This window comes from Mus caroli, chromosome 19 (genome assembly GCF_900094665.2).
Source record: "Mus caroli chromosome 19, CAROLI_EIJ_v1.1, whole genome shotgun sequence".
Classification (NCBI taxonomy): domain Eukaryota; kingdom Metazoa; phylum Chordata; class Mammalia; order Rodentia; family Muridae; genus Mus; species Mus caroli.
In genome coordinates, this window is record NC_034588.1 from 27,649,378 (window position 1) to 27,675,039 (window position 25,662).

The following is a 25,662-nucleotide window of genomic DNA, read 5'->3' on the forward strand; positions in this document are numbered from 1 at the left end:
TAACCTAGGAAGTGAGAGTGCCTAAGAATTACCACTGTGAGCTAACACAACACAGGGAGTCTCTTGCTTAGGTTAATTCCCTGAACAACACCCAACTAATGTGTTCACAACATCCCTTCTGGAAAATCCACAACTTTCCAAAGACTGTTCATGGACCTTTCAGTCAACATCATCTCTATTAGAAAACCCAGAAATAGTCTGAATGTCTGTCAATTGGAGCTCAGGAAAAAAATAGTTAAGCGATGTCCATGTCATAGAGCTGTAAAATTTATATTAGAATAATAATTAAAATACATGAATAAACAGTATTAGTTGTAAGGCAGTATATATTTTATGATCCCATGATATATATGCAAATGAGCATATGCCTACCTATATATTTATCTAGACTTTTTTTTTTTTCGGTTTTTCGAGACAGGGTTTCTCTGTGTAGCCCTGGATGTCCTGGAACTCACTCTGTAGACCAGGCTGGCCTTGAACTCAGAAACTGCCTCTGCCTCCCAAATGCTGGGATTAAAGGCATGCGCTACCACCGCCCGGCTATCTAGACGTTTTTTAATGAAAGGACAAGCTAAAGGTCATCACCATGTTCACAATAATTTCTCCTTTATGGATATTTTTAGTTAATACTTCCTTAAAACTTTTGGGCTGTTAAGTATTTACAGAATTAATGTATTTTACTTTTATGAGTTGTAGAAATTAAGCCCTAGTTGTGGAAATAATTTAAAAATTTTCTAAGAGCTGGGACTATATCGCAGTAGTAGTGAGCTTGCCTAGCATATGTGAGTCCCCAGGTTCAATTCACAGTTACTTTAAAACCCCTTTTAATTATAATAACTATTTTTTATTATTGGATAATGCACTCAAAGCAATCCTGGTCCTATTCAATGCCTACAAATACAATGAGAAACAATATACTGCACAATCATGGAACACACCCATCTATGCAAGTTTTGAGCAACTGCATGCTATTCATTTCTTTAAGGTTTTGCTATAATTTATTCTTTTACAATTTGAACTGCATTTGATAAGCCTAAGGTAATATACTTAATATGGGTTAAATTTGATGCACAAAAGGTTTGTTGTTTGTTTGTTTTTTGCTGCGTTTTCTTTCTTTCTTTCTTTCTTTCTTTCTTTCTTTCTTTCTTTCTTTCTTTCTTTCTTTCTTTCCTTCTTTCTTTCTATTATTTTCTTCATTTATACTTCAAATGTTATCCCCAAAGCCCCTTGTACCCTCCCCCCACCCTGCTCCTCAACCCACCCACTCCTGCTTCCTGGCCCTGGCATTCCCCTGTACTGGGGCATAGAACCTTCACAGGACCTAGGGCCTTTCCTCCCATTGATGGCTGACTAGGCCATCCTCTGCTACATATGCAACTAGAGACACAGCTCTGAGAGGTACTGGTTAGTTCATATCGTTTTCCCTCCTATAGGGTTGCAGATCCCTTTAGCTACTTGGGTACTTTCTCTAGCTCCTTCATTAGGGGCCCTGTGTTCCATCCAATAGATGACTGTGAGCATCCACTTCTGTATTTGCCAGGCATTGGCATAGACTCGCAAGAGAGAGCTATGACAGGGTCCTGTCAGCAAAATCTTGCTGGCATATGCAACACGTTTTTAATCAAAGTTAAGTTTGTCTTCCTTATTTCTTCTGTGCCTGATTAGTTATAGAGTCTACTTGTAAAAATTTGAGGTGGTGGTGATGATGATGGTGATGATGATGATGATGATGATGGCTTTTATTATCTTGTAGTCTAGCCAGCAAAATAAAGGATTAGTGCTAAGTTCAGATAAAAGTGGGCAAGGAGAAGAAAGAAATGTATCTTTATATTTCTCCTTCCTTTTGTCTAAACCTCCTCTCTGCCCTAATTGGCCAAGTCTGGTCAGATTTATCTTCCCTAGTAGACTCTCCAATCCTTTAGACATCAGACTTAGGGTAGCTTAGTCTTGTATTTAGCAACATTGGTTTGAATCTCAATTGCTTTTCAACCTCTTGTAGAAGTTCTTCAAAATCTTTGTTTGCTTTTTCATCCCTGTAATAGGAGGAATTCACCAAGCTGACTTTGGAGATTGATATAAGATTGCCTGGACTATAGTTATCATTTGGTGACTATTAACTGTGCTTATTTTAATGTTTTATGTATACTAATGAGCTCTTCTTGTCAAAGCACTGAGTATATGTGCTACTGCAGACTGAGTACCACTCTGGAGCAGGACAGAGAGGCAAGGGAACTTATGAGCACATGAAAGGAGGCTCTCACCCCAGAATCTTCTCGAAGCCTTTCACCATCTGAGAAGCAAGAATTTCAGCAGAATGCTTGCTGTGAAAAGTTATCAAGGCAGGGATAACATTTCTTTCACATGTATAATTATGTTGAAATAGCAGTGAGTCAGGCTTAGGTCTTGACTATATATGTCCAAAAGTAGGGATTCTTTCCTTTCCTTGGAAATTCTCTGGGAATCTCAAACAAGGCTAACCCTTTGTTTACAGTAGAAACATTGTAATTTCCCCTGTAGCCCTTGTGATCTAAGATCAGCTGTAATGCTATCCAATGCATGGGAAGTACAATGAGGTCTCACGTAGGTTTCTAAGCAACCCTGTGAAGATGATAGCATCAAATCTCACCAGAATCTTATGTGTGACTATTTTAAAGATGAGGCAGAATCTTCCCTTGAGAAGCTCATCTTCACATTGGGTACAGTTTGTTTTTTTCTCTGAATACTATTCTTTCTCTTAACTTTCACACTAACATATAGACTGAAAACATCTTGCTAAATAACTGTACTTCATAACTCAATAGTCCTTGAGTTCTTTTCTGTAACTTGTATTGCATAGAAGAACATAGTAGTTGGATTTTTGTTTTGTTTTTGTTCTAAAAATTGGTTTTGTTTTAATCAGGGAAGAAGTGGCTTGATAAAAGAACTAGGAACATTCTTGCAATAGTGTGATTTAAATAAATCACATTTAGTAGAAATTGAGATGATTTAATGAACTTGTAGTAATAAATGATTTTTCTACGATAGAGAGAAAAGCAAGTCCAAGATACCTACACTGAGAGAAACACAACCTAAGCCAGAAGATTCCCTGTGCCAAACTGCTACAGTGTTTCACTCCATTCCATTTACATTTAGTCCTTAGAGCAGATGCCATGAAGTGATCTAAAGGTCTTAATAAAACCATCAACAACCAGGAACACCCAAAAACAAACCATTAGCTTATAAACGTATAAGCATCGGATTTTTTTCACCTCCATTTTCCAGTAATCCCCACTAACCACTTTCCAGGCCAGCCAGCCACTGCCCACTGAGTACATGTTCAAGAAACAACGTAAGCCTCATGCTGCAGGTGAGATAGGAATGCAGCCCCAGCAGTGTGCAAAGAAACAGGAGAGAGGGGGAGAAAATGGGGAGAAAGAGAAAGAATAAGAGTGGATGTTTATTACAAAACAATAGTCACATCAAACATTCTTATAAGCTGAACTCAACTTTATACCAAAATATTACTCACCAGAACCAATAGAGTTTTATGAGTTTATAATGATGGTTCAACAGAGCAAATCAAAAACTGTAGAACAACACTCTAACAGTCTCAAACCCAGAAACCATGTGATCAAAACAATACATACAGAAAAGACATTCGATAAGACTAACATTCTTTCATGGTAAAAATCTTGAATTAAACACTGAATGAAAAAAAAACCAATCTCAACACAATAAAGACTGTTATTAATACACCTGTAAGAGCATTCCACTAAAATCAGGAACAAGACACAAATGCCTACTTTCTCTTACTAAGTTCAGTTATTGAAGACCTAACTAAAGTGATAAGACAAGAAATACACACACACACACACACACATACACACACGGTCCTTATTGCAGGTAATATAATCCTGTACATGAGACCCTAAAGGACTCCACTAGAACTTCTTTAACTGATGTATACATTAATCTAAGAGGCAGAATACAGAATCAGCACATAACAGTTAGAAGCCTATCTGTGTAACAAAAACATAGAAAGACACTAGACAAATAATCCTATTCATAGTGGCTTCAAAAAGATAGACAAGAATAAACTTAGCCAGGAAGAATTAATGGATATTGGGTATCCCAACCCCAATGGACAGATCTACACTACAGTTCATGCTTAGGAAACATTGCAGAAGAGAGGGTGTAAAGATTGTAAGAGACAAAAATAAAAAGGGGGGGGCAGTTGTTAAACAGTGTCTCCTAGAAACAGCTGAATAAAGGGACAGTAACAATGGCAATATTCTCGACATGCCCACAGAGAAGGCAGAAAGAATTCTACAGGGATCTACCCCTAGAAAACGAACTATAGGCAACTCCCAGGGATGAGCCTCCATTATTGATTAGATACTACAAAAAGCTCAGCTCTGAAGCCATAAACACACACACACACCAAACTGGAATATCAGGTTGTATTTGTGTATTTGTATACATACAGAATCAGCACACAAAAATTAGTAGCCTTTTTGTGTACGTACATAGATATTACATAACAATAATGAAAATAAAAGGCTCAGTTTGACCATGAGCCAGAGGGAGAGGGGCTCAAGTGAAGGTTCTTGGGAAGTTCTGGAGGGAGGGAAAGAAGGAAAGTGATGTAATAGAGGATGACACTCCATGGAAAGAACACTTATGCTGTCAATCAGCACAGTTAGTAAAGTAAAAACAGCCACATTTCTAACAGCGATTTACAGATTCAATGCAATTGCAATCAAAATTCAAGTGATATTCTTCACAGAACTAGAAAAGACAACCTAAAAAAATCATCTGGAAGCACAGAAGATCATGGATAGCCAAAACCAATCCTCTGCAAAAATAACACTGGGGGTATCGCACCCCTGACTTAAGTCATACTACAGAACAACAGTAATAAAACCAGCATGGTATTAGCATTAAAAGTTAGACACACTGTCAGTGGAATAGAATAGAGTTCTCATTAGTAGAATAATACAACTCCAGCCAGAAACATACTCTGGAGAAAGGAAACACTGGATAGCCATCTGGTGGGGAATGAAGCCAGGTCATCACTTATTAAAAATCAGTTAAAGATCAGAGACCTTAATGTAAGCCCCCAAACTCTAATAATGTTAAAGGAAAACATTGCACTATACAGGCAATAGGTACGAACTCTTCAAAACAACAAATTCTGGTGAGAGAGTGCAGAAAAGGGGATCTTATATACGGTTTGTGGGAACACAGCCTCCATGGTAATCATAAGTAAGATTCTACAGAAAACCAAAAACAGTACTTTCAAATAACACAGTGGTGCCATTTCTGTGCATATACCCTATAGACTCTAAGTCAAGATGGAACAGAGATACCTACATATTCATTACTGCAAGCACTGTTTACAGTGACTAAAGCTATGGAATCAGCCTTTGGTATCTGTCAATAGGTGAACAGATAAAGAAAATCCATGCTTATATCCAACAGAGCTACTCAATCATGAAGAAGACTGAAAAAAATATGCCATTTTCTGTTGAGTCATGTGAAATGAAATAAAAAGACACAGATGAATAGTGCATGTTCTTGCTTTCATAGGCATTACAATTCCTTTTTTTATTCTTTTTATTAGATATTTTCTTTATTTACATTTCTAATGCTATCCCGAAAGTTCCTTATACCCCCCACCCCCCGCCCTGTTCCCCTCTCCACCCACTTCCACTTCTTGGCCCCAGCATTCCCCTGTACTGGGGCATATAAAGTTTGCAAGACCTAGGGGCCTCTCTTCCCAATGATGGTTGACTAGGCCATCTTCTGCTACATATGCAGCTAGAGACACAAGCTCTGGGGGTACTGGTTAGTTCATATTTTTCTTCCACCTATAGGGTTGCAGACCCCTTCAGCTCCTTGGGTATTTAATTCTTTATAGATATATAAAGTCCCACGTGTGTGCGTGCATGTGTGTGTGAGTGTACATGTCTGTGCATGTATGTGAGTGTGTGTATGTATGTATGTGTGTGAGTGTGCATGTATGTGCATGTGACTGCTTGTGAGTGTATGCATGTGAAAATGGAAGAGATGGAGGGAGAAAGCATAGGGAAGAGGGAAGGGGGATCCTTGATGGACAGAGGTGTACTGCAAAGTTACATGTTATACTTGGAAGAAACTGTCTTTGTGAAACACAAATTTAAAAAAGAACAGTCACTTGGCTCATAAAAGCTCCTGACTCCATACAGTCTTCAGGCCAATAAGCTGTATGATATTAACTATAGGGGTGTACTGCTATGAAGGAGATATTACTAATTGGTAATACATTAAACATATGTGTAGAAATTGTATACAGTTGATAGATCCACCCAAATTCATACAGCATTACAGGTTTTATACTTTTCCAAAAAGTAAGATTAAACTTATTGCTCATATCGAAATATCCTTATCATAAAACTATTTTTATTTTAGCTAATGATTGTGGCAATTTTCCTCTTTACCAACATACAGAGGGACCATTCTCCTCCTTGTAGATAGGATCCTCTTCTGCACATGTTGAAATAAGACTTTCATGGATGAGCACTGCATTTGGGGATACAGTGAACTGAGTAAGAAAGGACGTGATGCTTGTTTCTAGGAGCAATGCCCACCCAAACAATCTGTTAGTCACTGTGCAATGAAGAGAATGCAGAGCCATGCTGGAGTTTACACAGTTAGCCTCTTATTTGTTTAGAGAAAAGGTCTCATTTAGCCCAGGCTAGCCACAAACTAGTTACTCTTATCCTCTCAGGAAGCAAAAATTGTTTAAAGGCTAGAATCATGTCTGATATTGCTGCAGTCCAGATAGACTGTTTGGGTTTTGTAGGGGCGGGGTGTAGATGAATTTGTGTTGAATGTGTTATGTCTATACATTAGCCTGGAAAAAGATGTAAATTTATGATGGAAGAAACAGAAAGTATATGCTATATAATTGCTAACTTTGAGATGAACTGTTTTAAGCCATGGAGAAATGCATCCAGTGCCTTCCCAATTTAGACAGATATTTCTAGGATCACATCTAAGTTTGTAAGGGAAAATGTTATTTTTAGATACTAATTTTAATTTGCATTCCTGTCATAACTAAGGACTTTGAACATTTCTTTAAGTGCTTCTCAGCCATTCAAGATTCCTCTGTTGTGAATTCTGTTTAGTTCTATACCCCATTTGTTGATTGGGTTGTTTAGTTTTTTACACCAATCAGAATGACTGAGATCAAAACTTCAGGTGACAACACATGTTGGCAAGGATGTGAAGAAAGAGGAACACTCCTCCATTGCTGGAGGGATTGAAAACTGGTACAACCACTCTAGAAGTCAATCTGGAGGTTCCTCAGTAAACTGGAAATATGTTGGGCATTGGGCTATACACAGACAATCTGGTCTCCGGTGGAGCTGAGGTGTGGAACCCCGGGACCTGGTGGTGATAATTCACCTACATGGGACAGAAGGAGTTCCCTCATATCTCCTGGAACTCTGGCTCCTGTCAAAGTTACCACCCCCCACACAACCCACAGGAGAAACATGGCTTTTAGTCATGTAGACAATGTCCCAAGCTTCTGACATTCAGCCTAAACTCTTCCCCAGTTACCTAGCAACAATAAAGATAATAGCATATTATAAAAAGGGCTGCTTGGCCCCACCTTGCTTTCTTACTTCTCTTACTCTCCTTACTCTTACTCTCTCCTCCCCCCTTCCCCTCCCCTCCCTCCTCCCCTCCCCTCCTCCTTCTCCTCCCCTCTCCTTTTTTTCTCCTTCTTACTCTAGCCTTTCTTCTCTCTCTCCTTTTCTCCTTTCTCTCCTCTTGGCCATGGCCAGTCTCTCTCTCTCTCTTTCTACCTTCTCTCTTTACCCCTGCCTTTCTACAGTAAAGTTCTAAAACCATAGACTGTCTCTGTTCATCAAGGCCCGTTGTGCTTACTCTTGCCTGCGTGGGAACCTCTCTCCCTATGCCCTCTCTCCCATAATCCAGGGGCTACAGGGTGTTGCTCCAAGGCCCTGGTTGGGGGATGCCCCTTGTCCATCCCCCATCAAGTGGGGTCAATGGCTTAGATGCCCACCTGGGGATGAGTGGAAAGTGTCTGGCAGCCCTCCTGTGTCAGCCTGCCCAGAGCATAGGAGGAACTCTGGCTGGGCGCTGGCTATCCTCCCTTCCCCCTCCTTCCCCTGCCCCCCTTTAGTTACCACAGAAATAGATCTGCCTGAAGACCCAGCTATACCAGCTTGGGAATGTACCCAAAAGATATACCCCACCATACCACAGGGGGATGTGTTCCACTATGTTCATAGCAGCCATATTTGTGATAGCCAGAATCTGGAAACAACCCAGATGTCTTACAACAGAAGAATGGATACAGAAAATGTGGTTCATTTACACAATGGAATAATTACTATTCAGATATTAAGAATGAGGACATCACAAATTTTGCAGGGAAATGAATGGAACCAGAAAATATCATCCTGAGTGAGGTAACTCAGACCCAAAAGGACATGCATGGTATGTACTCACTAATAAGAGGATGTTTGCCAAAAAAGTACAGAATACTCAGGATACAATCCACAGAACTCAAGAAGGTAAACAAACCAAAGGGCCCAAGTGAGGATGCTTCAATCCTACTTGGGAGGGAGAAGAAAGTAATCACAGGAGGCAGAGGGAAAGAGAAACCTGAGTGGGAGAAGGGAGGAGGGGAATGGAGAAACATGATCAGGTATTGGGGTGGGGACAGTAATGAAGCCTTGAGGGCCAGCAGAATGAATGGAAACAGGCAACCTTGGGAGGTAGGAGGTGGGAGGACCCTCTAGAATGTACTAAAGATCTGTGAAGTGAGAGACTCTCAGGACTCAAAGGGAGGGTCCTTAGATGAAATGCCCAACAGTGGGGAGAGGGAACTTGTAGTGTCCATCACCAGTAGAAAGACAGGGCATCAAGTGGAGGGATGGGGTTGCTATCCCACAGTCAAATACTCTGTCCCAGAACTGTTCCTGTCTAAACGAACTGCGGGGGGCGGGGGGAAGAACTGCAGGACAAAAATGGAGAAGAGACTGGGAGAAAGGCGGTTTAGTGACCGACCCAAATTGGGATCCATCTCAAGGGGAGGATCCAAGTCCTGACACTATTGCTGATGCTATGGTGTGCTTACAGACAGGAACCTGGCATGGATGCCCTTAAGAGGCTCAACAAGATGCTGACTGAGACAGAAGCAGATACATCCAACCATTGGACTGAAGTCAGGGACCCCTCTGGTTGAATTAGGGAAAGGCTGGAAGAAGCGCAGAAAGATGGCGGGCAATCCCATAGGAAGACCAGCAGTTTCAACTGACTTGGACCCCTGAGGTCTCACAGATACTGAACCATCAACCAGCCGGCATACACAAGCTGGTCTGAGGCCCAGACACATATACATAAGAGGATTGCCTGGGTGAGGCATTTTGACAAAATCTTGTCATTTTGATTGGCGTGAGATGTTCTAGTTTCAACTCTGTCATAGAATTTCTCTTTTCTTCTGGTGGATAAATCAGAGAAATATAATTGACACTAGGGAGAAAATCCAAACGAAGACCCATAGCTTCAGAATGGCCATTCTTACTGTATAGAAAAGCTCACTATGATATACTGAAGTTGGATGTTTGTTTAGGGGCTACCTGCATCTAGCCAGGTGATGGTTTCATTTGTAAATTTATTACACTAAAATGATTTAATAGAATGAAAGAAAAAGAAATGAGGAGAGTATCTTTGTTCTGCACCAAATATTGCTCTACTAGTGTCTTTTGGACTGAACCCTCATTATTTAGCTAAATGCCTTTCTCCTCTTTAGGAGTCAATACTATAAGTCACAATTATTTTTTTATTTTATTTTAGGAAAAAAACAATTCCAGGTGAATCTTATGCAAGGGAGAGTACAGCTGGACAAAGACTGTGTCAAATTAGGCAAAATTATAGTTTCCAATTTCTGTTGAGTATGACAGAACACAAGAGCACCCTGCTACCCAGTAATACAACAGCTCACTGCTGTGTGAGTCGGCAGGCACTAGGAGCTCTTAACATCTTTCATCTTACTAGGGTTTTCCCTTTGGGATTAAGCTCCTCTCCTTTAAGAGTGATGGAATGAAACTCTGGTGATCGAGTACCAGGTTTATCACTTCATTTCTTGCTTAGTCAACTCCGTCTATTTAGTCCCCAGTTGCTTTACATGGCACTCCATGCCTGCTAGCCTTTGAAGTGCATACCAAGGAAGCCTGCACGAAAGCTGAGCATGTGGCCTGGATGCCAATGTGAAGAACACAGGACTCCACTACACACATGTGGCCTCCAGGAGTAGGATGGTTGCTATAACTCACTACTATCTTGCTCCTCAGTGACTCCAGCTTCAGGATTCAAAGACTGGTTTCATAAAATGAATTAGAGATACCTAAGTATACCCTTTGGCATGAGTCTGATTCTTATTTTCCCATTGAGAATATCATGGCTTAAAAAGGTTATGGAGGGAATGGCTGTCACCCAGTGTTCTGCACTGAAACCCATTCCTTACTGAGAGTGTGACTTTGCAGTTTAGAAGAGAAGTGGATAAATAAGGAGGCTACCTCAGGTGCACACAGGTTGGCATGGGGAAGACTGAAAACTGCTTCCTGTCATTCCTCATGGTAGATCAGAAAATAGGAAGCTTTAGTGGTTCAGGGGAATTTAATAGCATCTATGACTGAAGATTTCCAGACCTCAGGCTTTTACTCTGAGAGAAGAAATGTGACCTAGCAATGGGGAGGAAAACAAAAGATACACTGTTCTATTCTAATTCCTTTCTGTGAACACGGCTGGGGGGATAAGTGAAGGTGGCTATTATGAGTGTATTTTAATAATTAGTATAAATTATCATTATGAGAAAATTAATAACATTGAAATGCATTGACCAAAGGTAATACATTAGAATACTGTGGTGACTCTAGTTCTTTTAATCATTACAACCTCATGAGGGACAAGTTCTATTTTTATCTTAATTTAACAGAAAAGTAAACTGTGGTCCAGGAGAGTTAAGAAAATGGCCAAGCTGGTAACAGGAATTCCAGACATCTAACTCCATATTGTTTTTTATCATATTATATTGTCTGATTATCTTTCCTCTACAGACATTTTGCCACAAAAATGGGAATGGCAGAAGACTTAGAGAAAGGGGAATCTGAATGTTTGGCAGAAACAATGACATAGCATTGTCATAGCTAAGGAGTTAATTATCACAGCCATTCTGGATTGTCCACTTCAGGTTCTTAAAAATTAAAAAAAAATTCTCTCTCTGTCTCTGTCTCTGTCTCTGTCTCTGTCTCTGTCTCTGTCTCTCTCTCTGTGTGTGTGTGTGTGTGTGTGTGTGCATGTGTTGTGTGTGGTATGTTGGGGCACACTCATGCCATGCCATTGTGTGCTTGTGGAGGTTACAGGACAATTTCATGGATTCAGTTCTTTGCTTACACATTTACTGGGGATCAAGCTCAGGTTTCAGACTTTTCCAAATGTTTTTTGTTCGTTTGTTTTGTTTTGTTTTCCCTCCTGAGCCATCTCTGTAGCCTAGAACATTTTTTTTTGTTGTTGTTGTTTGTTTTTAAGTAGAGGGTTTGTAATGGTTTTAATTGTCAACTTCACACAATCTAGAATCACCTGGAAAAAAAGTCTCAGCAAGGGACTCTTTAGAACAGTCTGGCCTCTGGGCCTATGTCTGGGGGTTGTTTTGATTTTATCCATTGAGGTGAGAAGATCCGCCCACTGTGGGCAACACCATTCCCTAGGCTAGAACTCCAGTACTGGATTAGAGTGAGAAAGCTGAAATCAGGTAGGCATGCATTACCTTCCTGCTCTTTGCTCTGGACAGTAGCTGTACCCTAAAAGCTGCCCATGTTCCTGCTGCTTTGATTTCCCTGCAATGATGAACTGCACCTTGGAATTGGGAGCCAGACAAATATTTTCTCCCCCTAAAGTGCTCTGGTCAGGGTAATTTATCACAGCAACTAGATAAGAAACTAAAAAACCACATATACCTCTTTTGTTTCATGGCAGTGGTGGGAAGAATCTAAACATTTGTTAAAGCCAGCAAAGCTTCTCAGTTAAAACCAAACCAAACAACAACAACAATAATAATAAAAGTCTGTCATTCTGGACAATAATGACAGTTCTCACTGTGTAGACATCTTCCACTTCCATGAGTCATCTTGACATTTTCCCTGTGACATGAGCCAAACCCTGGGCTCTCCTCCCAGACAAGCTACATGAGCAGAATTACAAACTGGACGCCAAATTTTAAGATCATAAAGCAGGCTTCAAATGAAAGGTTGGTCAATTTAGTTTGGAGTGTGACTTTGTCAGCAAGTCTTTGTTCCTAGGCTTTGGTTTCCACGGACATTTTCTATGATGCATCACACACGTTACCTGAGCATCATCGGCCTTCCTCTTCCACGCTTGTGCTGCTCCTGCTTTGCTTATGATTTGATCTCAAATCCCAAAGCTAGGAACAATTTTTCCTAGTGAAACTCTCAAATCTTCCATACATGTTACAGAAAAAAAATGTAATGCAGAAAATAAAGCTTTCTATATTGTTTTTATATTATTAGCTAAGTATAGTTTATTGGTGCAGGAAATCTTAGGACTACAGAATAAATTAATATTTAGGGTAAAACAGCACTAACATTGACAGGTTACAAAGTTGTTTGTCTGACTGTGGGCAAATCTTTTATGAAAGCAGTGCCTCTGACCAAAAAGAAAAAGAAAAAGGAAAAGAAAAAGAAAAAGTGGAACAGATTATGGATGTTATTGTAAAGCAGGGGGACACATTTTTCACATATGACTTTTAAAGCCAATCTCATTATTTTACAACCATTGCACACTGGGATAGTTATGGTACCCTTTAATTTCCTTATAGTGATACTTAAAGACTGAAGGTATACACATATGGCATTCATATGAGTGACACTGCAAACAGAATTGGTTTTCTGGAAGACATACAGTAAATACGTCATAATGAACACATTACAAAACTCATGAGTTAAGAACATGGGCAAAACACATGATAGAAGGCAGATAACAGAAAGGAGACTGCACTCTGAATAAAATTTAAATTTCTCATGATGCTCTTATCTCCACAAAACAAAGACAGTTACTTAGAAATTCTCCTGACAGAAATACTGTTGCACCTAAATTTGTCTAAACTAACAAAACAAGAATGTAGGAACTACTAAGATCAACAGGTTGAGTACATCCTCCGGCAAAATGCTGCAAGCATCCACTGCACATCAAGTAAACAATTATAAAGCTCTTAGTTCTTTTAGGACAGGGAGCTTAAAAATCTCAAATCTTTAAACTCTTTATATATATCACTGGAGAGTTTTAATTTTTTAATTTAATTTTATTTGTAATTTATTTTTTACACTCCATATTCCATCCACCCTCTGACTGCTCTACATCCCACGCCTCCTCCCCACCCCATCCCATCTCCACGTGGATGTCCCCAATTCCCACTCCACCTGACCTCTAAACTCCCTGGGGCCTCCAGCATCTTGAGGGTTATGTGCTTCATCTCTGAATGAACACAGACCTGGAAGTCCTCTACTGTATGTATCTTGGGGGCCTCATATCAGCTGGTGTATGGTGCCCTGTTTGGTGGTCCAGTGTTTGAAAGATCTTGGGGGGGGGGTCCAGATTAATTAAGACTGCTGGTCTTCCTACAGAATTGCCCTTCTCCTCAGCTTCTTTCAGCCTTCCCTAATTCAACAACATGGGTCAACTGCTTCTGTCCACTGGTTGGGTGCAATAACTGCATCTGACTGTTTCAGCTGCTTGTTGGGTCTTTCAGGGGACAGTCATGATAGATCCCTTTTTGTGAGCATTCCATAGCCTCAGTAATAGTACAGGGAAGGAAATGGAGAGGAGCCTGAGGAAAAGAAGGTCCAGCAACAGGCCCAAAGTGGAATCCAGCTCAAGGGGAGGTCCCAAGGCCTGACACTATTGGAGAGTTTATAATCTCATAGCTGGGAAATGTTTAGGATACTACAATGCAATTTTGTGTTATTTTTAAAAATGTCCTTTCCTTCATTATTATTGGTAAATAACAATTAGTTGGCTCAAGTTGTAAATATTACATATTTTCTATTAATATGTTCAGAACTGTGTTCTTATGAGTTAAAAATCTATGCATTTTAGATATTCCACATACTCTCTAGTACATTTTTAGGATGTGAAAGATCACAAAAGTTGTGACTTCTGGTTTAAGGACACGTCTCTGATCCCAATGGATGCACTGTCTCTAATGATCCACTGAGGATTTATGAATATTATATCAGTATTTTGCAAACCAGTTACATTTTGAATCTAGATGAATGAGTTGGGTTTTCTTTTATTCCTTCTAAAAAATATTTTAAATTACATGTGCACGTGTGTACTTGTATGTGGGTATGTGCATATAAATGCAGGTTTCCAGGGAAGCTGGAAGGAGGTCTCATATTTACTGAGGAAGAGTTAGAGGCGTTGTGAGCTGTTGGGTATGGATGCTGGGAACTGAACTTGGGTCCTCTAGAAGAGCAGCAAACACCTTTAACTGCTGAACTATCTCTCTAGGACAGGAGTACTGGTTTTAAGTACCTAGGAAAAACAGTAAAGTATAGTATTCAGAGAGAATCAGGTGGATATATATAGTATCTCCCCTGAGATGGAAATTTTATGTTATATATATATATATATATATATATATATATATATATATACACACATATATATGTATATACATATAATATACATACATATATATATACACACACACAAACATGCACATGTATAAATGAACATACATATGCATAGATGTGGTCTTTTGAAACTGTATTTCCTTATATTTTTGGTTGTAAGCCTAGCCTTTAATAGCTGAGCATCTCTCCTGGCAAATACAGAAATGGATGCTCACAGTCAGCTATTGGATGGAACACAGGGCCCCCAATGGAGGAGCTACAGAAAGTACCCAAGGAGCTGAAGGGGTCTGCAACCCTCTAGGAGGAACTACAATATGAACTAACCAGTATCCCCAGAGCTTGTGTCTCTAGCTGCACATGTAGCAGATGGCCTAGTTGGCCATCACTGGGAGGAGAGGCCCCTTGGTCTTGTGAAGATTCTATGCCCCAGTACAGGGGAATGCCAGGGCCAGGAAGTGGGAGTAGGTGGGTTGGGGAGCAGGCCAGGGGTTGGGGAATAGGGGACTTTTGGGATAGCATTTGAAATGTAAATGAAGAAAATATCTAATAAAAAAACCAAACTATATTTGCTTTCATGTGATTAAATTTCCCCTAATTTTGTGTGTGCTTTTCAGCGAATTTTCTGAGTTTTCAGTTTTCAAGCCAGTATTAAAGTTTTCAACTTAAAGTGCTCTCACGACTGTTTTTTCCAAAGCTATTGTAAAGCAATGTTTCAAACATCCTCAGGCAATCTCTGTATTTTCCCAAACAGGTAACTTGAAGTTATTCTCTAGCAATTTCTAGACATAATGTTTGCTTTTTGTTAAGCAAAACAGCTATTTCATTGTCCATAGTCTTTATTAGAGATTTTATTTTTAATTGTGTGTGTGTGTGTGTGTGCGCGCACACACACATACACACACACATGTGCAAGTGAGAGCATTGTTGTGGAGGCCAGAGAGAGCATGACATCATTTGGAGGCAGGGTCCAGAGTGGGTGCTAAGAGTTGAGTTCTGATCATTGAGCCATCTTTCCCTCTCTTCGCCCATAATCCTGAAACTGGTTTTAAAGAATTATATCATATACCCTCCAAATCGTACTCTTAGGCAGTGGTTCCCAACCTTCCTTATGCTGAGACCCTTTAACACAGTTCCTCATGTTGTGGTGACCCCCAACTATGAAGTTATTTCACTTCTACTTCATAACTGTAATTTTGCTACTGTTATGAATCCTAATGTAAATATCTGATATGCAGGATATCTGATATGTGACCTCCCCCCCACCCTTCCCGGAGGAGTTGCAACATAGATGCTGAGAACCACTGCTCTGAGAAATGTCTAGTCATCACGGTGAGGAGCTGTCCTCTCAGTGCTGTGCTGTGTTCCTCCACTCCAGAACCAAACCATGCAATTACCAGGCTGCCATTGATGATCATGAGCCACTAAAACTCATCAAAATTATAACTTGTCAAATTCTTGAAAAAACTGTACGGGTCCATGCTGGCTAGATTTTGTCACCTTTTTACACAAACATGCATCATTTGAGAAGGGGAACCCCAACAGAATAATTGTCTTCACCAGGTCTGTTTATGGGCACTTCTGGGGAATTCTCTTGGTTAATGGTTGATATGGGAGGGCACAGCCCACTGTGGGTGATGCTGCCCTAGGCAGGTGGTCCTGGGCCATGAATTTGAGAGGGAGGGAGAAAGAAAGGGGTTGGAGGATGGAAGGACGTAATGTAACTATCTTTAAAAAAATGATAATAATCAAAAGAAAGTAAAGCCTCGAAAAGTAAGCCAGTGAGCAGTCTTCATCTATTTCATTTACTTCATCTCTGCTTAGTGTCCTCCCCACCGCCCCCGCCGGTTCCAACTTTAGACCTGTGAATTGCCCCAAAATCTTTCTTCCTTAAGTTGTTTCTGGCCATGGCGTTTATCACAGCAGCAGAAACTAAGGCAGGCCCCATTAGTTGGTAGGTGACGTTTAGAAAAGCAGAAAGATTGGACTGTTTTTGCACCCTTACTGGATTTTTATACCCAAAATTAACAACAACCAGAGCCTCACAGGCACATTCTAGATGTTCATGTCTGAAATAGTAATAATTATTAGAGTAGCTTCAGCCCACATTATGGGAAGTATAATGCAGATTTAGGGGAATGCACCTTAGTTTTCAGGCCTTTTCTAATACTTCAGCAAATGACATTTTCCTGCGTCTAAGCAATAGAGCCTAACCACAACACAAACAGACATCAAGAATAGCTCTGGCTCACTTGACTGTTATCGAGGGGACGGGATTCCTCCTGACCTTGGGTAGCAACAGTAACTGTTTACTGCACTTTACACAGTGCTGGGGAGTTCCCAGCACACTGTACTGGAGTCTCCTACCAGGGACTCCCCCATGCCCAGCAGAGAGATGGGAGTGACTCTGTATTCTCTAACGCCACAGCACTGGAATGCAGCTACCTCACTCGCCAGGATATACTCCCTCTCTTAATATTTCTCGCAAAAAGTCAGTTTTTACATTCCTATTTCTAGCAAATACAAAATAGAGCTCTGATGTTATGGTGTTTAATACCACATTCATACAATGTACTTAACAAATGAACTTGGACAAAAGTGTCTTTATCATGTTCCATAATGAGTATCTATTTAACTAGTGAAATAAACTACTTGTAGTTTATATAATGTGAAATTAACCATAATAAGCATCCAAACCATTATCACTATAATATAATTAGGTACTTACAATTATAGAATTACAGGGTTACTACCACTACACTTATTTTGTGTATATAAATATATATGTATATCATATATATTACAGTTTCTTTTCTGTGTTTACATTTGAAATAACTTAATCCTGGCATAATTAAATTAATAAGTACTGATCAGAACTGAGGAAGGTAGGAAGGTCATAGACAATCAGGGGGGCAAACAGCGATTTAAGGGTCCTCATTAAGTGAATGTGTTAAATACTCAGTAGAAAGAGCTTTCTATGAGGCAATTTGCAGTTTGTTTTGAGTCCACTGACTGCATATCCTAGCCCACACCATTAAACAGTCTCAGACATGCCTGCATGCAGGTGTCTGCTTCTGATTAGAGCAATGATAGTTAACAATAAGAGGCAAATGAGGGGAGGAAAAGAAGCCAGGAAAAAAATGAGGAGGGAGAAAAGCTTTGCAAAGCATTTAAAGAAAAGTCACCTACCAGCTCTACTCGTCCGAAACCTCCAACTCCAAGGGTGTCAATGATGTTGAAATCAGACAGCTTCAGGTTGGCGAAGAAGGCAGCTTCGGCTTCATATCTGGATTTTTTGATGTGAAAAAATGGAAATTTCTTAGATGCGCAAACACGAGTACCACGTATGAACGTACTGGAATGGCAAGACGGTGGCACGGGCTTGACCCGCGCCAATTCCATTTTGCTTTTAGAATCTGCGTTTTCTCACACACATAATCTTTTGGTCCCAGCTGTTTAGAATAACATAGACTTGCACTTGTTTTTCAAAGGAGAAAAATACAGAGTATCCAGTGCACGCCAGTCAAGTGACCGCTACGGCCCCCGTTATCAACTCAGTCACATCTTGGTGTTTTTTCTACGGGTCTTCTTGCGAGTGTGGATTTTTTGAGTTGCTCTCCTGTGGATTGGTTTTGGATTTTTGGGGTCTGCTTGGTTTTGTCTTTGCTGCTGTTCAGGTTTTAGATAGCAGTTTCTCATTAGTTTCCCTTATCCACAGATTGACAGTGTCTTCTATCAGTATTTATCAGAAGTGGCAGGATCCAGAGACAAGTGGGGGTGTCGCTGGAGTGAAATCACAGCCAGGTTTTAGAAAAAAGAGAAAAAGAAAAAGAACAAAAACAGATCCGAAAAGCTGAGGACAGAGGTGCAAATGTCTGAAATGGAGGATTCCAAGAGCATAGTCACATTCCTAAGAAAGGTCTTTCCTCCGCTCACATCTGTTCACTGCCTCTCTGCTAGCAATCCTGGGGTCTTTAGGTTTGCAAAGCCTCTTATATGAGTAGCAAGAAGCATGGACTAGCATCCAGGTCTAACTGCACAAGTGTCAATCTGACAGGGGCAAGAGGCCAAAATGTGCTTCTGTCCAATGAGAAAAGCGAGTATGAGTTGCTTAAAATATCCCCTGCTATTTTTAGAAAGGGCAGGAAGGCTTAAAGTGGAGATGAGCAGCCAGCCCACTGACTAAAGCCAGGTCAGGAGATCATTCAGCTGTCTCAAAACAGAAGTGTTGAAAATCACTATGTATGACCTTTGACCTTCAGGCCAATAGGATTCAATCTCGGACTGTAGAATGTACTACATGAAGAATACACTTCAGGGAATGGTATGCACACAGCTTGTACAATGATTATCTTTAACACTTTTAGCATTATGTTGTATGGCACTTTTTAGTATAATCCAACACACCTTTAAATATTATCCTGTAAAGCACGTGATAGCTTCTTAGACAAGATTTCAACTCCCTTCGATTTACAATTACCGTTATACCTTTGCAACAGGCCCCTCGTTGACAGACAACTCAGAGTGGATAAAAACAGGCAGAAAAACTCTAGTCTTTATTTACTGGCTTATTGTGTGAATTGGGCTACTTTGAACAAACCTTTATAGACAAAGCTGGTGAATCCAAGAGCATTTGCAGATTTCTCTTATTAACTACCCAATCCAAAGGCCACCAGAGCAGTGCAGGGTCTGAGCAGCTAGAACGGAACATAAGGGGCAGAGGCACATTTCTAACATTCCAAATACCGGCTGCTCTCAGAGCGTTAAACCTCCAGCCCACTTAATGAGGCAGGGGCAGAGTTGACTCAACAGGTGTTTCCAAAGGGCATCTGTTGCGATCAGACTCCACGAGGGTTTATAGGCCCTGGAGCATTTCCTGGTTGTCTAGATAAACACATCCCTATTAGCATTTCTCCAGGGTTATTTTATTTTATTTTATTTTTGTTTTCAAAAACAAAAATCTGTTTTTCTTTAAAATGCAGAGTTTTTTAAAAAAAGATATTTTGAAACCTTCATACCCAATGCTATTCTACCAACCTCATAAAACAAACATGAAAGGAAGCTGAAAGGAAAAACCTAAAGAAACAACGGCTGGTTCTGACTCCTCAGCCAGCTGCTGGATTTTTAGGATAACACATCAACTGCTGGTTCATTAATTAGCGCAGTTGTTGCTTCCCTTTGGGTTTTTGCTTTGTCTTTGCTCTGTTTTCTGAGACAAAGCCTTTTTTACATAAGCCAGGCTGGCTTTAACCTTGTGATCCTTCTTCGTTAGCTTCTCCAGAACTGGGATTATACATGGGTACTACCAGATTAGGATAACTGATGCTCTTATTAATTCGAAACAACATCATTTGAAATAAAACACGACTAAAATGCCACGTCAGAACTAATAATCCTCCCATATTCAGAAAAGGGACATTTTTGAACAGTAATGTGTTCGCTGGATCTACATATCTCAGGGGCACAAAGAGCACACTCAGACTATTAGAGTACTGCCTTATACCTGTTTAATTTATGGTATTATCCATAAACTCTTGAATACATCCCTGACATTCAGTTTGGCCTTGTAAATTCAGGCTGTAAGTGCATCCAAATAAGTAGATTGATTCCCAGCTTTGGCAGCACATCAAAGGTGCCTGAGCCTTGCTACACCCAAGTGAATCAGTTACTTGTAGGATTGGTACCCAAAGTCCCCACTGTGAGAAACTCCCAGTAATTCTGCTGCACAGCAGAGCTCAGCTCCACAGATCTAAGTCTTCTGCAAGCTCCAGCACATTCCTTTAGCAACCCAGAGCCTGAGCACAGACTAAATTAGACCAGAGAATGAAGTTGCTTCCCAAGGAGCCAGGGGTGGTAGAACCTGGCAAGAAGGTTTGGGTTCTTGTATTTTTTGGTCCTCCATCATCAGTTGAACAATGGTTCTATAATGGCTATCAGCTTAAAATGTTAACAAGTGAATACCCAGGGATGGTGAGATGGACCAGTTGATAACAGTGCTTGAAAAACAGACCTGACCACCGAGGTTTAATTCCAAGTACCTACAGTGGAAGAAAAGAACCAACTTCTAAAGGTTGTCCTTTGACCCCCACACATTATCTATACTTATCCAGGACATGCACACACAAACACACACACACACACACACTCACACACAGACTCATACACATACACACACATACTCCCTAACACATACACTCACACATACACACACATGCATACTTATATGCATCTATATACATGCCTACACATACACACACAAATACACCCATTTTCTAAGAGATATTTTTCTTTATAGTAATCCATTAGCATATATATGCTTTCATTCACTATAAGCATTGATTGTGATTACCAATATCATCGTGATCACACTTTGCTACTTTTTAAAAATCACTTTGCTAGTATTATTATGCAAATTTAAAAATGTTCTCTGTGTGTTCAATAAACTATCTCTGCTCGATTGAAAAAAGTGTTCTCTGAAGGAATTAGCTTAATATTGATGAGATGTATCTTAAAGGGGCCTGGAGATAACTGTAGTCTTGTTTGTTTGTTTGTTTGTTTTTGTTTTTGTTTTTGTTTTTACAGACATGGTTTCTCTGTATAGCCCTGGCTGTCCTGGAATTCACTTTGTAGACCAGGCTGGCCTCGAACTCAGAACTCCACCTTCCTCTGCCTCCCGAGTGCTGGGATTAAAGGCGTGTGCCACCACGCCCAGCTGGTAACTGTAGTCTTGATCTTCCTTTCTCTTCCCATTTGTGTCAGACAACTCACAGGCAGTTTCTCTTTTCCTACCCAGGAAATCCTGTTTGTTGCCTATTTTTTCAGATTGTTTTCTCATCTATCTTTATTAAAGAGCAGAACCTTCATCATAGGGCCTTTCACAACTCCCACTTTGTATTAACAACTTTAGAACATGACCGAGCTGTGTACAGGGATTTCTAAAGATGCTCAGCTGTGGCTTTCATCTTGTTCTTGTTCTCTATTGTCTATTACAGCAGGGATATAGCCATCCTTTCCCTAGGGGATTTATATAAGAAAATGTGAATCCATCAATGAGCTTCTAATTTCTATTTCTTTAGAGCTGATAAAGTTTGAATGGAAAGAAACTCGGTAAGTAGTTAGTGACCTATTAAATAACCCTTTCATAGAACAAAACCAAAACCAAAATGAGTATCCATCCATGCTTTCAGTTAACCTGCTGTGAGGAGAACTATGTACAAGGAATTAAGTATGGTAGCGCACTGGCTGGTTTTGTGTCAACTTGACACAGGCTGGGGTTATCACAGAGAAAGGAGCTTCAGTTGGGGAAGTGTCTTCATGAGATCCAGCTGTGGGATATTTTCTCAATTAGTGATCAAGGGGCAAAGTTCCCTTGTGGGTGGTACCATCTCTGAGCTGGCAGTCTTGGGTTCTATAAGAGAGCAGGCTGAGCAAGCCAGGGGAAGCAAGCCAGTAAAGAACATTTCTCCATGGCTTCTGCATCAGGTCCTGCTTTCTGACCTGCTTGAGTTCCAGTCCTGACTTCCTTGGTGATGAACAGCAGAATGGAAGTGTAAGCTGAATAAACCCTTTCCTCCCCAACTTGCCTCTTGGTCATGATGTTTGTGTAGGAATAGAAACCCTGACTAAGACAGGTAGTATGTTCGTCAGCTGAAAAATGTTTATGGAAGGGCAGTTGCCAAGTGTATAATAAAAAATGTATTTCAGTAACACGTACAATTCACAATGTCTGGTTGCCTACTTTATAACAGGGCTATAAAATATATTCTCTAACTGCTCTTAAGTTAGTGTCAGCCATTAACTTAAATATTATTATTATTAACTTAGTAATGAGGTGAAAACGATTGGTATGTTTTTCCAGAAAAGTATAAATACTAGTATATATGTTGCAGTTACAATCATCTGAAGCCTATAAACTCATAAACAGATTAATAAAACATAAGTAAGGTTAGACTGTGACTTATACATAGAGCATATGCTTAACAAGTGTGAGACTCTGGTGTCAATTTCCAGCAAACATAGAAAATGAGCAAGGAAACTATAACAGACAAACAAACAAACAAACAAACAAACAAACAAACAAAAGCAGAAACTTGTATATGTGTGTTGGGTGAGGCAGACAAAGGGAATGTATCATTTCTCAGACATTCCTAATGATAAAGTTCTTGTGGGATGATAGTGATAAGAAACAATGGAGCCTTTTAATCCTGATAGGACGATTGTTAAGCTGTGAAATGTTGGACAGTTAAGACAGCTGAAAAATTACAAATTTGTCTTGAATTTTACTCCCTTTTTTCAACTTTGCTTTTAAGCCACAGGAGTGTGCAAGGTGAGAGGGGGCACTGGAAAGGGAGGAGGGGAAGTAAGGATTGGGATGTAAAGTAAATAAATAATTGAAAAACAAAAAGCAAAACCCCAAAAAATCTGAAGGTGCGGAGGTGAGGCTAGGACACATGCAGCCTGGGGCATCTGCACTGCTTTCACCCTTGCATCTGTTTCTCCTCTTTCCACAGCCACTCATCTGTGCTGTCTGAGACTCAGATTGCTTTAGGAACAGGCAATAGTCTTCAGAGTCCTAGTTCTTCCATTATTAACAACCGAGGCAAGGAGTTCTTTATTAGCCACCTCACTTGTATCTCTGGCTCATTATAGCATCTGTGAATCAATTACTTCCTATTTTTGTATTAAGAGAATTGGATGTTGTTATTATTATTATTATTATTATTATTATTATTATTTCATCTGCTTGTTTCCCTGGGTCTCAGCGACTGGATGAGTGATTCATCTAGACCCAGAGTTATATAAAACTTACTATTGTATTCCTACATTGATTATTACAATAACACAAATATTTCTACATCATTTGATAAAGCAGACACTATTACTTACACTCTTAGGCAAAGATGATGTGACGAAACATAGTCAGATGAGTAATTAAGAACTATTTGAATAAAGCAAATGTGGCCCTGTTTGTTTTAGTTCACTTTATCTACCACAAAAATTAACTTCAGAAATCTAGGCCTCCAAGGAAAACTAACGAGGTCTCTGAATGTCCTGATTCATGGGAAAATGACATTCCGTGGCTTTTCCTGGACTTATCTGCTCTTAAGTATACTTGTATTGCTGCCTGAGGTTAGGCTTATCAGTTCTTGGGGGAATCTATAAAAAGCATTTTAGCAAACATAGGTGGACTTGAATCGATGACTGAATTATTTTTCACTGTGTATGTAACAACATGAGATTTAATCAGATGATAATGTCTACTTGGGACTTAATAATGATATAAAAGAACACCAGAATTAACAGGCCAAAGCTCATGGCTTTATGGTCCTGTTTCTGCCCATGACTTTGACCTTCCAAGTCCTTGGTTCTGTAATGTAGGGACCTTAGAGATATTGAACACATACACCTGTAAGTTAATCAACATGAAGTGGTTGCTAGTTCAAGTCAGAGTCCAAGCTCTTAAAGCACCCAGGAAAATGCCTAGAAGTCCTCTGCCTTCACATCGTATGTAATAAGGGTCACTGGACCTACAGATATATTTAGACAGAAATGGATTAAAATAGGGTGAGAGATTTTAGAAATGAGATTTATATGCAGATGACACAGTCTTGGTCTATGATAAATGCAAACCCTAACCCTGACAATGTACTAATGAAGACTTACTTGCATACCAAATACATTATTTAATAGTAGTTTCTGATTTAATAGAACCTGGTGTGTTCAGTAATTTGTGTGACAAATAAATACAAATGTAGTAAAAAATAATACACTCATACATAGAGAAAGCAGCATTAAGTGGGAACAATAATGCTTATTTGCCTACTCAGCACAGATATAATTCAAACTAAGCCCAGGGACTACTGTCTTATGGCACTGCTTAAACTGTTATGGACAAAGCATCGGGAGCTACATACCATACACCCTTGATTCTCAAATGTTCAAATTAAACAAGTATAGTCAGTAAAGGAGAACTTGATAGCTTTTATAAGCAAGACATTGGCCATCTCTTATTTAGTGGCCATACCAAAAATGCTCTTGGCAATCAGGCATGAAAGTACCAGTCTTTAATTCATTGAGAGCAGGGTAAATGGTTTTGTAGATTGTTAGTAAAAAGAAATAGAAGGTGCAAAATTAATTAATCCATTTCATATATATATGAAATGGATTGCACTTTCAGAAGTACAATATATATTTGCATATATATGAAATGGATTGCATATATATATGAAATTCATATATATTCATATATATATGCATATGGATTAATAAATTAATAAATAAATTATTATTTAGTCAATCTAGTCATAAAGTGCATCCCTTGAGAAGAAACAGGCAATGTTCATGCAGAGGAGAACTGCACTTCACCTTCTGCTGTGCAGCCACAGCCATGCAAGCATCTTGCATGCAGGAAGGACATTGTAGCTTTCTTCCAGGAAATGGAAAGTTTTTCTCTGCTAAATTATTCTTGCTAACTTTCTGTACAGATGAGGCAACAACACATATTTTGCTTCCATTTTGTAATTTGCCCTTCCAGGTGTTGAAAATGATTGATGATTCTTTAAATATCGGAAGAATTAGGGCCGGAACATTTCACTGATTCTCCTCACAGGGTATTTATACTTATTTAATAAAGAAAATTTCTTAAAAAGAGGAGGGAAATCACATGCTTTTAGTGATGCTTTTAACGTGTCTCAGAGCACTAAACTATTGTTCACAAATAGTTTTGTATTGCTCTGTTTGTTCAGAATCTGCATTAACAGCACTGATGTCCATCTCATCCAACATCTACATTTCTAAAATGAAACTAATTCTGGGGATATCAAATGAAGATGTCAGGGTAAGACAGACCCAGGGATGAGAGACTGACCCATGGTTCAGTTATTTTCTGAACCTATCTGATTGCACACCTGCAGGTGTTTTTTTTTTTTTTTTTTTTTTTTTTTTTTTTTTTTTTTTT

The 25,662-nt window shown here is 39.6% G+C and overlaps 1 protein-coding gene across 2 annotated transcripts in view; it reads right to left on the reverse strand.

Annotated features, from left to right (window-relative positions):
- Prkg1 (protein kinase cGMP-dependent 1) overlaps window positions 1–25,662 on the reverse strand; it is a 1,176,530-nt gene that overhangs the window by 36,599 nt on the left and 1,114,269 nt on the right. For both annotated transcript variants that reach the window (XM_021151357.2, XM_021151356.2), the window contains exon 10: window positions 17,895–17,991. In XM_021151357.2, coding sequence (XP_021007016.1) covers window positions 17,895–17,991 — 97 coding nt within the window. The remainder of the gene's footprint in view (window positions 1–17,894; window positions 17,992–25,662) is intronic.